Source organism: Benincasa hispida, chromosome 5 (assembly GCF_009727055.1).
Source record: "Benincasa hispida cultivar B227 chromosome 5, ASM972705v1, whole genome shotgun sequence".
NCBI lineage: Eukaryota > Viridiplantae > Streptophyta > Magnoliopsida > Cucurbitales > Cucurbitaceae > Benincasa > Benincasa hispida.
This window is the reverse complement of record NC_052353.1, coordinates 23,194,706-23,206,340: the sequence shown is the minus strand read 5'-3', so window position 1 is coordinate 23,206,340 and position 11,635 is coordinate 23,194,706. Positions and strand designations below refer to the sequence as shown.

Here is an 11,635-nt window from a genome sequence, read left to right as displayed (position 1 = left end):
CATTAGAGGAGGTATTCTTGAAATCATTAGCAAGAGAATCCAGCTCAGGCCAGAAAAGGAAGGTAGATTTAAAGCCCCTGAACCGTCACAGAAGAGCCAAAATTTAGACTGGCCACAACGACATTTTCAGCAGTAGGCTTCTGAGTCCGGGGGGCACTAAAAGGATAGGGTCGTATGCACATCTTATGGAAAATGCCACTGAAAACGTTGTTTGGTTGGCATAGGGACATGTTTTAGATGCAAACAAGTGGGGCATACAGTTGATCAATGCTCTGGTGTTCAGATTGGAGGTGTTCAGTCTTTGAGTACACCTCATGGGAATTCAAACAGACAGAAACAGCAGGGTCGAGTTTATACTATAACTCGGCCAGAGGCCGATAAGTCAGGCATAGTGGTGACAGGTACGCTCCCAATCTTAGGACACTATGCCTTGGTGTTATTTGGTCCTGGCTCATCTCATTCATTTATATCATCAGTGTTTGCTAAGCATGCTATGTTAGAACTAGAGTCTTTGAATTATGTTTTATTAGTTTCTACTCCATTTGGAGAAATTATGTTAGCAAATGAAAAGATAAAAAGCACATCATATAGAAATGACAAACCATGTATCAGATGCGACTTTAATAGTGTTGGACATGTGATATTTTGATGTGATAATAGGCATTGATTGGTTGTCTGTCAACCATGCCACTATTGACTGCTCCCGCAAGAAGATGATTTTTAACCCTCCTACGAAAGTCACTGTAAGTTTAGAGGGTTCGGGACCGTGGTTTTGCCCAAGGTAATTTCTGCTATGAGAGTCAACAAGTTGCTTAACCAAGGTACCTAGAATATCTTGGCAGGTTGATACTAGAGGCTCTGAGGTCATTTTGTCGTCCAAGCCAATGGTGAGAAATTCTCCAGATGTTTTTCCAGAAGATCTCTCACGATTGCCACCGTACAGAGAGATAGATTTCACTATTGAGTTAGAGCCAAGCACTACTCCTATCTCTAAAGCTCCATATAGAATAACACCAGCAGAATTGAACGAGCTTAAGACTCAGTTGTAAAAGTTGCTTGACAGGGGTTTCATATGTTCGAGTGTGCCACCATGGGGTGTGCCAATGTTGTTTGTGAAGAAAAATGATGGTTCGTTACACCTATGCATAGACTACAAAGAGTTGAATAAGGTAACCATCAAGAACAAGTATCCTCTCCCCAAAATTGATGATCTGTTCAACCAGTTATAAGGGGCTACAATTTTCTCCAAGATCAATTTACGTTCAGGGTATCATCAGTTGAGGATAAAAGACAGTGACATTCCTAAGACTGCATTTCATTCTAGATGTGAATATTACAAGTTCATTGTAATGTTGTTTGGCTTGACCAATGCTCCTGCAATATTCATAGATTTGATGAAAAGGGTGTTCAAGGATTTTCTTGACACTTTTGTAATAGTTTTTATTGATGATATCTTGGTCTATTCCAAAACACACGATAAGCATTTATGAAAAGTTTTGGAGACCCTGAGGTCAAATAAGTTGTATGCCAAATTCTCCTAATGTGAATTTTGGCTATGTCAGATGTCTTTTCTGGGACATATGATGTCGAAAGAAGGAATATCTATTGATCCTACAAAGATTGAGGCAGTTACAAGTTGGCCTCGTCCCACCACAGTCAGTGAGGTGCGCAGTTTTCTAGGTTTGGTAGAATATTATTATCAGTTTGTAAAGGATTTCTCTCGCATAGCCACTCCTTTGACTCAGTTGACCAGGAAGGGTGTTTCTTTTATTTGGAGTAAGGTTTGTGAAGACAGTTTTCTGAATATTAAATAAAAGTTGGTTTCGGCACCGGTTCTCACTGTCCCGGATGGATCAGAGAGTTTTGTCATTTATAGTGATCCTCCAAGAAGGGTTTTGGGTGTGTGTTAATGCAACAGGGTAAAGTGGTTGCTTATGCCTCTCAGCAATTAAAGAATCATAAACAGGATTACCCAACTCATGATTTGGAGTTGGTAGCAATGATTTTTGCTTTGAAGATTTGGAGACACTATTTGTATGAAGATAAGATACAGATTTTCATAGACCACAAGAGCCTGAAATACTTCTTCACTTAGGAGTTGAATATGAGATGGTGTAGATGTTGGAGTTAGTGAAAGATTATGACCATGAAATTTTGTATCATCCAGCCAAGGCGAATGTCATGGCATATACTCTGAGTAGAAAGAAAACCCATTCAGCAACTCTAATTACCAGACCGACTCATCTACACAACGATTTTGAACGAGCTGAAATTGCAGTGGCAGTGAAGGAGGACACTGCACAGTTGGCACAGCTAGCAGTACAACCGACCTTGAGATGGAGGATTATTGATGCTCAACAAGGTGATCCTTACCTTGTTGAGAAATTCCGCCTAGTAGAGACAGGACGGGATAGTGAGTTCTCGGTATCCCTAGAGGATGGTCTCTATTACCAGGGACGTTTATGTATACCTGCAGACAGTGATTTAAGAATGAGGTATTGACAGAAGCTCATAGTTCTTCATTCTCGATGCATCCTAGAAGCACCAAGATGTATCAGGACCTGAGACGATATTACTAGTGGTATGATATGAAAAGAGAGGTAGCAGAGTTTGTTAGTAAATGTCTAATGTGTTAGCAAGTGAAAGCCCTGAGATAGAGGCTAGCATGTTTGTTGCAACCCTTGAGTGTACCAGAATGGAAGCGAGAGCATGTGTCTATGGACTTTATTGTAGGCTTGTCAAAAACAGCAAAAGGCTATACGATGATATAGGTTGTAGTGGACCGACTCACTAAGTTAACACATTTTATTCCAGAAAGGTTTACGTTCTCTGTAAATAGGTGGGCACAGTTGTATATGAAAGAAGTGATGAGGTTGCACGGGGTGCCTATGTCTATTGTATCTGACAGAGGTCCTCGTTTTACATCTAGCTGTTGAAAGAGTCTCCAAACAACGTTGGGTACTCGATTAGATTTTAGCACAGCTTTTCACCCTCAAACTGATTGTCAAACGGCGCGTGTTGCCGCCTGTGCATTGAAATTTTCAGGGAGTTGGATTCTCACCTACATTTGATGGAATTTGCATATAATAACAACTATCAGGCTACTATTGGTATGTCGCTATTTGAAGCTTTATAGAAGAGTTTCAGGTCTCCTGTTTGTTGGGGATAGGTCGGTGAGCGAAAGTTGTTGGAAACCAAGCTAGTACAGATTACAAACAAAGCAATGCAGAAGATTAGAGCGTGAATGTAGACAACTCAGAGTAGACAGAAAAGTTACGCTAGTATTAGGCGTAAAGACTTAGAGTTTGAGGTGGACGCTAAGGTATTCTTGAAAGTGAACACCTATGAAAGGTGGTCTAAGGTTTGGGAGAAAATGGAAGTTGAGTCCCCGTTTCATTGAACTATTTGATGTTTTGGAGCGGATTGGCCACATAGCTTACCGATTAGCATTGCCACCGTCTCTTTCTGCAGTTCACAATGTCTTTCATGTCTTAATGGTGAGGAAGTATGTGATAGATGTATCTCATATAGTAGACTTCGAGCCCTCACAGTCAAGTGAGAACTTAATTTATGAAGAGAAGCCTATACAAATTCTTGCTAGGGAAGTGAAAGTTTTGAATAACAGAGAGATAGCACTAGTAAAGGTTTTATGGTAAAATCTCCAGTTTAAGGATTGCCCATTCAATTTTGGCCCTGATTTGTTGCTACCCATTATGTTTCGGGTTTTCAATTGAAGTTTTGACGTATCAAGGATCATTATCCAACAGCATAAGGACTCGATTGATGACTTTTGATAAGTCTTGGTTCTTGTTTTTAAGGATTTTGGTTTATCAATGGATAGTTGGCCTAACTTTTGGTTAAATCTTGGTTGTGGAGGATTAAATTGGGTTTTCAAAGAGATTTGAAGTTGCCATCCAACATTATCAAAATCATTTTGACACGTTTTGGTAAGTATGTTAAGCCTTAGAACCCTTGATTTAAATATGGTATGTTGAAATTTGAGGCTCTAACCATTATTATTGAATTTGCTTAGATTGGAACTTTTGTTTGGGAGTTTGGAAGTGAACTCGAATCCAACCACACTTTGGATAAGTTGTTCAGGCGTGTTTTGATTATTTATGGTGTTTAAAATTAAGCCTTAATGTTGGAATTCAAAATTGGCTGATGTTTAGGGATTGATTTAAGACCTTTTTTTTTTTTTCTCAAGATAAAGAGGGTTTTGAATTGTTATTTTTCTTAGGTTTAAATCTGATATAAGTGATTTACTGTCGGTTCGCCCTCGAACCCCAAGTTGATGTTAAGCCTGTGAGTACATTGAAAGCATGTCTCTATTGTGATGGAATGTTCGACCATGATTGACGGATAAATGACTGTTGAGACTATTCTAAAGACTCATGAGATATGTTACTATGATTATTATATTATATATGGCTTGATATGAACTTGGACGATGTATGTTGCATGTAAACTATGGTGGCTATTACGTTTCGACGTCCTTATGGGACCATCCACCTACAATTATGTTATTGTGTCTCTTCGAAGTCACTTCCTATGAAAGCGTGCCTTCGGGTTCGCCCCTTACGCCAATGTTCGGGATGCACGCCTTTGTCTTGATAGGAAGACTAACATGTACACCTAGTGGACCCAATAGTGGGTGAACAAAAAGAATCCGTGACCAAGCCTTAAGATTTGAAACACTTTCGCCTATGATTTTTTTTTCTCTCATGCTATCATATTTTAATTTAGAAGTTAAACATACAAATTCTTGAGTGACTTATTTTGAATATTTATTTAATTTAGGAGTACCTCGAACAGCAAATCTATGATCTTCGATATTTTATATTAAAAATTTGTTTTATTAGATTCTTTTGGATTTGATCAATTTACGTGAAAAAATTGTTTTAAGATTTATGCATGTTTGTAGTAACAATTCAATCCTCATTCTAGAAAGTCGGATCGTTACAATATATATATGTATACAGTGTATATATATATATATATGTATATGTATATATAAGCTTGAACAAACTGACACTCCTTTTATTTTTTTCCTTGTCTCACTCCGATGACCGAACCCACAATGAACACGATCGACGTTGAACTTCAGGAGCTTTTAAAAGGAGAGAATTTGTTTATGCTTTTTTGTGAAAATGAAGGGGAACGAAGTGAGAAGTGAAGGGAAGAATGAGGAAGAAGAAAAAGGAAATAAGACAAGAAGTTAGTGACCAACTATAGGTGGCTAATGAGGGTCGATAAAGAGAATCTAATGACCCACAACCAACATAATCGATACCACGCTTCAGTGGTTGGAACTCTTAAATGAAGAAGTTCGTTTCTAACTTTTTGTGTGAGAATAAGGAGGACGAAAGATAAATTAAAGGCTAGAGAGGGAGGAAGAAGCAGAAGGGGGAATGAGGAAAAGAACAAAAATCAGTCACCAGCTATCAACAATAGGTGGCCAACTTCATGTTTTTTTCCCCCCCTAAACTGAGGATAAAAAGGAAATTTCACCCACCCAAAGCTAAAACCAAAAAAACAAAAAACTTAAAACCTGTTCTTAGAATTTGAAGAAGCATTCAAATGTTCCTTCAGCAAATATGAAAACCAAAATTTCAAATTTATGGGAAAAAAAACCAGCAAAAATTTCAAAAACAGAAAACTAAAAACACATACATTCTTCCCCAGTAGTTTTATTTTGCTGTGTTTGGAGTATAAGGGTTTATGAATCTACTTTGATAACCTTATTCGCTAAAGAGATAATACCACAAGAAGAGGTATTTTAAATATTCAATCTAAGTTGTGGTAAAAAACCAACCAGAAGAATTTAAAAAAATCCCTACAAGATAAACTTTAGAATAATTGCATTACTTCAGTTTAAAATGAATTTCTCCAGTTGGATCACAGGTTACATCAAAGGAAAAATATCATCCACCTAGCAACTAACTTCTATCAAAGATTTATACGGCAACTTTGCACCAAATCTATCGTCATACTGCAAAACTGGGTAATGAAGAATGCATTTACTGGATAAAAAGATCACGAGGAACCTGCCGTTACCTTTCTCCGAACAATTCTCTTCCTCCGTGCTTTGGGTACTGATTCACCTTCAGAGATGGAGTCGGCACCGGTCTGTTTGAGACCAAGGAGTCCAAGGCCAGAAATGATGGCATTCTTAGAAATAAACCATTTTGAGGAAGACTTACTAACGTCTTCAGAAGGTCGGTTGTAAACCTTCTTCAAGAGTTCACTTGACTGAACCAGTGGATCAGCCTCCACTCCAAGCCAAGCCAGTCTTGATCTTTCTCCTAGTTGCACATTCAAAACCCTACATACAGTTCCAATATGGTTTTATTGAATATTCTTTACCCAATAATGTCTTTTTGGATAAGGTTGTGTTTAAACCAGAGACTTTTTAGGGGAAAAAATAGCAAGTTTAAGGCTTTACACATAAATGCCACAGATATTTCAAAAGGGGGGAAAGCAGTTCGAACCTCAATGCAGAGCTGAAAAACAGAGCTACCTCAATAACATCAAAATGATTGATCATTGCTCTGTCAAAACCGCATAATAACTGATACCGGAGATTTGCATAGAGCCCGAGAAAAGCACCATAGCCGAGAGCATTGGTACTCACAGTTGGAACTGATACAGATAACCTGACAAACATGTATACAATTCCGAGTCAAGAAACATGGAGCAGTTTATTAGAATTTCTATATATTCAAATGGGAATAATCATATACCTTTCCTGCTTTTTACTAGAGAGAAAATTGGACAAAGCGCCTTGAGCGGCTCCTGCAGTTATACCGACCATGCACAACTCTGCAGCTTTGTAGAAGAAAGAATGGATTCTCTTTTGTAAGTCAAATTCCCTCATAGGATAACTTTTTTCAAATATATTATTGGGAAGCTTCTGTAATGTATTTTGCAAATCAAATCGGAATGTATTTCCATATGATCGACAAGGAGCAAGTGACCAAACAACTATAGCATTGCAGGCAGTAACTGTTAGAACATTAATGAGCGCCAGATCCCATTCCTGTTTTATCCTGCAGCCACAACAGTACAAAAATGTGTAAGGCAACCAAATTAAAAATAGAAATGAGACAGAGTTTAACCAGTATGGCTAAATAACAAACCTGTCCTTGCGATTCTTTATTTCCCACCAAGCTGAACAACCAATTGTAGTAGCCTGCTCTAAAAGAAGCCTATAGAGAAAGGCAGGATCGGCTATCATCCTGTGCAAATAATAAGTTAAGGTTCGAAAATATTTATTCTTTCTCAAAGAATGCATTCTGTCTCAATGAAACAAACTAGTGTGAGTACAAGAAAAATTCAAGTCGGGAAGCATGAGAGAAATTAACCGATTTTATCATTTTAAAATTGATTTCCTCCACATTTTTTTTTTAAAAAAAAAAAAAAAAAGGAGAGAAGAGGGGGGACTAGAGTAAAGCTGTCCATATACTAGATATTGATATAGAAATATTATTATAGATGTCGATATAATATAAAATATGCATGTCTACTTTAGAAAATTTTGTGGGAAAGGAAACCATAAAGTTTCTAAAGGAGATGGCCCTAAGACTAAGGGTCTGTTTGGAATGACTAGAGAAAAAAATGTTTTTCGAAAAATTCATTTTTACTTTTAACTTTTGATCAAAACAGTTTAAAATACACTTTGAAAGTGTTTCAAAAGCTAAGTGGTTGCCAAACACTTCACTTTTTTTCAAAATTAAACATTTGAAAAGTTAAACCAAACATACCCTGAGAACTGAGACACCGACACGTCGGGGACACGTTATTTTTTTAATTAAAAAATTAAATATATGTCGTGCAATAAACATATTGTGAAATATTCCATTTATAGCAAGTCGCCAGCGTGCTTGGGCGTGGAGGTTTGGCCGACTGCCGTGGAGTTCGTCTGGGTGTGGAGTTTTGGGTGTGAAGATTGTTGGCTGTTTGGAAGGTCGAAGGAATGAAGGCTGGCTGGAGAAGTGGAATCTGAGTTGAGATTTTGAGAAATTAAAAGAAAAAACACAATAACCCTAAAAGCTAAGTGTTTTGGGCTGGGCTGATAAAATGGCAGTTTCATTGTTTTTTCATTCTAATTTTGGGTCCCTTGTCCTGAATGTGTCGCAGTCGTGTCCTTTCAAGTGTCCAGCCGTGTCAGGGCGTGTCGGAAATTAAAAAATAATAATAGAATAATCGACACGCCAGTTGGCGTGTCGGACACGTGTCGGCGGCATGTCGGACATCGGGACACATGTCCGACACTAACACTTGGCCATCTTAGGAGTATCGGTGCTTTATAGGTTTGCAATTCTACATGATCCACAATTTCAGATTATTCAAGATTAAAAAAAATTAAAAACACACAAACAAACACTTCTCTCTAGAAAGTGCACGACTTGGCATATATGCAACCATCCCTATAATGTAATAACAGCAAGAATAAATATGTTGAATTCATGGATAATCTAGAATTAGATATTACACTCTCTCATTGCTTAAATTTAGATTTAGGATCTAATATTAAGACGCTGATGGTTAATGGAGAATTAATATCTTCTAGCAAATGAGTTACCATGCCCTCCAAGAATGGTGAGTTGGTAAAAGAATTGAAGTCAAGTACCTAAGAATGAAAGGCCTTGTTGTCAATTCAAAAAGAGGAAAAAAGATAATTACCTGCCAATAAAAGCCCGTGAGATTCCTTGAGGAAGTGCTCGTGAAATGAACCGAGTTGTAGTTGGCCTGGCATTCATTGATAAGAATTTTACCATTTGAGCCGAGCTGACTAAACCCTGGGATAAAGAATCCATCAGCGTCTAGCCAAAGTTCAAGGCTAAATAAATTAACACAAGGAAAATGATAAAATATCTCCTGCTCCTCCAAGAAAATATTACATTAATTGGGGGGAGGGAGTGGGGAACCCTACCATTTCATAAGCCTGACGAAGTCCAGCAGGCAAATCCATCATTGTCTTCTGCCACTCGTTTAATACTGCATCTACAAATTTACGATCAAAAAGCTAGAGCAAATATGAAGTTAGTGCTAAAAATGAGCCAATAAAAAACAATAGCAACACAGATTTGTCACTAATAAATTGTATACCTCTTCAAGAAATTTCCTTCTCCGGAACAGGCCACCCTCATCTCCCTCGTCCCCATCATCAAATTCATCATAGTAATCATCATCATCACCATCATCGTCTCCACCATCACCACCACCATGATTAATTTTCTTGCCAATATCTCCACCACCTCCCCCAATGGCAGTCTGCAATTGGTTATGATATTATTTTCGAATTAACGTTTGGAATTGAGAAAGTGAAATAACACAACCAACAACATAGCATACATGTTTAATTCCACCAACCAAACTAAAAGATAACTGGACAACAAAAAACAAAAGAAATTGCATGACACATAAAGAATAGTAGAGAACAATAGTGCTCTAAAGTTTGAGCATGAAGCGCACACACACACAAAATAATAATAATTATTATAATTATAATAATAATATAGCAACTTTTGTATATTGAACTACAAAGAATCAAGACTACCAAAACGGTTCAGTTGACAATTCTTGGATAGAAGCGACTTTTTCTTCTTCCTTTTCATTTTCATTTTTGTTCTTTTTTTTGTTCTTTTTTTTTTCTTTTTTTCTTTTTGGTAACAAGAAACCATAATTCCAAGTTCCAATGAGAAAAAGGGAAAGAATACTAAGGGGCGTACAAAAACCAAAACCCCAAAAAGCCAAAACAGAAAAGGGTTCTAATCTTCTAATCCAATGAATCTGACCCTTTACTTGTATGCATAATTGCATGATACAAAGAGAAGATGTGAGGTGACTTTAAGACTCGGAGCTGTTTTACACATGACGCACCATTGTGGAGAAGGATACACGTAAGGCATCCTGTGTTGGAGCTTATCATGGGTGCTTATCACCTTATAGCTAAGCTACAATTAAAAAACCTGATCTTCTTAAGGCAACGACCTTTCCAAAACATCCACATAGGCATTTGAATGTTCAATAATTGTGTTCTGTGATAGATCCTTCAAAAGAGATTTTGTAGAAAAATTTCCATTCGGTTGTGCAGCTTCCACAAGATTTTGTCACCGCCTTGTGTCTGTTGTTGTAAGGAAGATAAAAGATGCATAGGAGAGGTCCATTTTTTTTATTTAAATATCATTGAGATTCCTTCTGAGATGCAAATTCGAAATGTTAGTCTGCCAGCCAAAAATATTTAACAAGTGCAGACCTTTTTAACGATAATCAAAACCCCGAGGGAAGCTTTGTGTTATGGAGGAGCCATTCAGCCAAACAACACTACAAAAAGAGGTATGTGCGTCATCCCTAACCTCAAAGGTAAGTTGATCAAAAATTAATTTCTTATGCCTCATAATTGAAATCCACGGATCCCATAAATGATCTGTAGGATGATGAGCCCAAAGCAAGTAGGGGCAAATAGTAAGCCTCAATGACTTCCTTTCATAAGGCTTTATTCTCATTTAGAGAGCGCCAATTCCATTTTGCAAGAAGAAGCTCATTCTTTTTTCTTTCTTTCTTTCTTTATTTTTTTAATAGAAATAACTTTCATTGAGAAAAAAATGAAAGAATAAACGGGAAGGCCAAAAAGAAATGGAGCTCTCTTTACACAAAGGGACTCCAACTATGCAAAAAAAAGAGGTTCATTCTTGTTAATCAGCTACAAATCCCAACACTTCTATCTTCAATTATTTTTTTATAAGAACAACTTTAACTGAGAAAATATGAAAGAAAACACAAGCGTACAAAAAGACAAGCCCACAAAAAAGAGGAATCCCTCCACAAGAAGGGACTCCAACTATACAAAATCAAGTTCATAGAATAAGTACAAAAAACCTTCGAAATCGAAGCCCAATGAGAAACGTGAAAACGAACAAGAGACCACATTTCTCTAACATCCTCTCAACTCCCCGAAACACTTCTATCTTCAATTAGAAGCATGACATTCTCCAATTTAAAAAGCTGGAAGCTCAAGCTGTCATCATTTTCTTTCCATAGAAATTTTTGGAAAAGGCTTTTCCAAAGATTGCATAACCTTATTCAGCAAGGGTTGCTTGGGGAGTGAGTCTACTTAAGAATTCTTTCAAGCTAGAAGCCTCTTAGATTCAAAATGAGGCTTACCATAGGATAGGAAAAAAGCCATTTGCACCCCAAAAAAATGTTTCCACCAAATATGAAGAGGGATGGATCACTGTATCCTATTCCTAAAAATATAAAATGTGTCCCTCTTTGGGTCTGTTTTGCCTGATTCCTATTTTAGGCAAGGGAACCTCCATTTCTAGGCTTTTAGGCTGTTTTCCCCCTCTAGATGGAAGTTTGTTTGTTATGGGGGGAAAACGAACAAAAAAAGATATCCTTTGATCTTTCTTTATTGGTGGCATTAGGTATGAATGTTCTGCTGCTCCATTGGGGTGTTGGTTCATAGAGAATTCTTTGGTGATGCCAACCAGATGTTTTTGGATTGTTCCTATATCTAGTTCAGGTGGACACAATGTATACTTTCAGGAGTGCTGATTCTTCCTCTTGGATTTCAGTGGAAACTTCTTAGCATACATTTTTTGAGTTGAAAATGACATTTCTTTTCTAT

The 11,635-nt window shown here is 37.4% G+C and overlaps 2 protein-coding genes across 2 annotated transcripts in view; one reads left to right on the top strand and one right to left on the bottom strand.

The window, feature by feature from the left end:
• Nucleotides 1-3,344: 3,344 nt before the first annotated feature.
• LOC120077259 lies at nucleotides 3,345-3,656 on the top strand. Its single transcript, XM_039031155.1, has one exon. It carries the CDS (start codon nucleotides 3,345-3,347, stop codon nucleotides 3,654-3,656), a length of 312 nt encoding a protein of 103 aa, XP_038887083.1.
• Nucleotides 3,657-5,823: 2,167 nt separating this feature from the next.
• LOC120078133 (protein RETICULATA-RELATED 1, chloroplastic) overlaps nucleotides 5,824-11,635 on the bottom strand; it is a 9,584-nt gene continuing 3,772 nt past the window's right edge. Inside the window, exons 2-8 of the mRNA XM_039032353.1 lie at nucleotides 9,112-9,276; nucleotides 8,936-9,028; nucleotides 8,686-8,801; nucleotides 7,140-7,238; nucleotides 6,744-7,049; nucleotides 6,492-6,656; nucleotides 5,824-6,325 (exon numbers count right to left, since the gene is read on the bottom strand). Coding sequence (XP_038888281.1) covers nucleotides 6,037-6,325; nucleotides 6,492-6,656; nucleotides 6,744-7,049; nucleotides 7,140-7,238; nucleotides 8,686-8,801; nucleotides 8,936-9,028; nucleotides 9,112-9,276 — 1,233 coding nt within the window. The 3' untranslated portion in view covers nucleotides 5,824-6,036. The remainder of the gene's footprint in view (nucleotides 6,326-6,491; nucleotides 6,657-6,743; nucleotides 7,050-7,139; nucleotides 7,239-8,685; nucleotides 8,802-8,935; nucleotides 9,029-9,111; nucleotides 9,277-11,635) is intronic.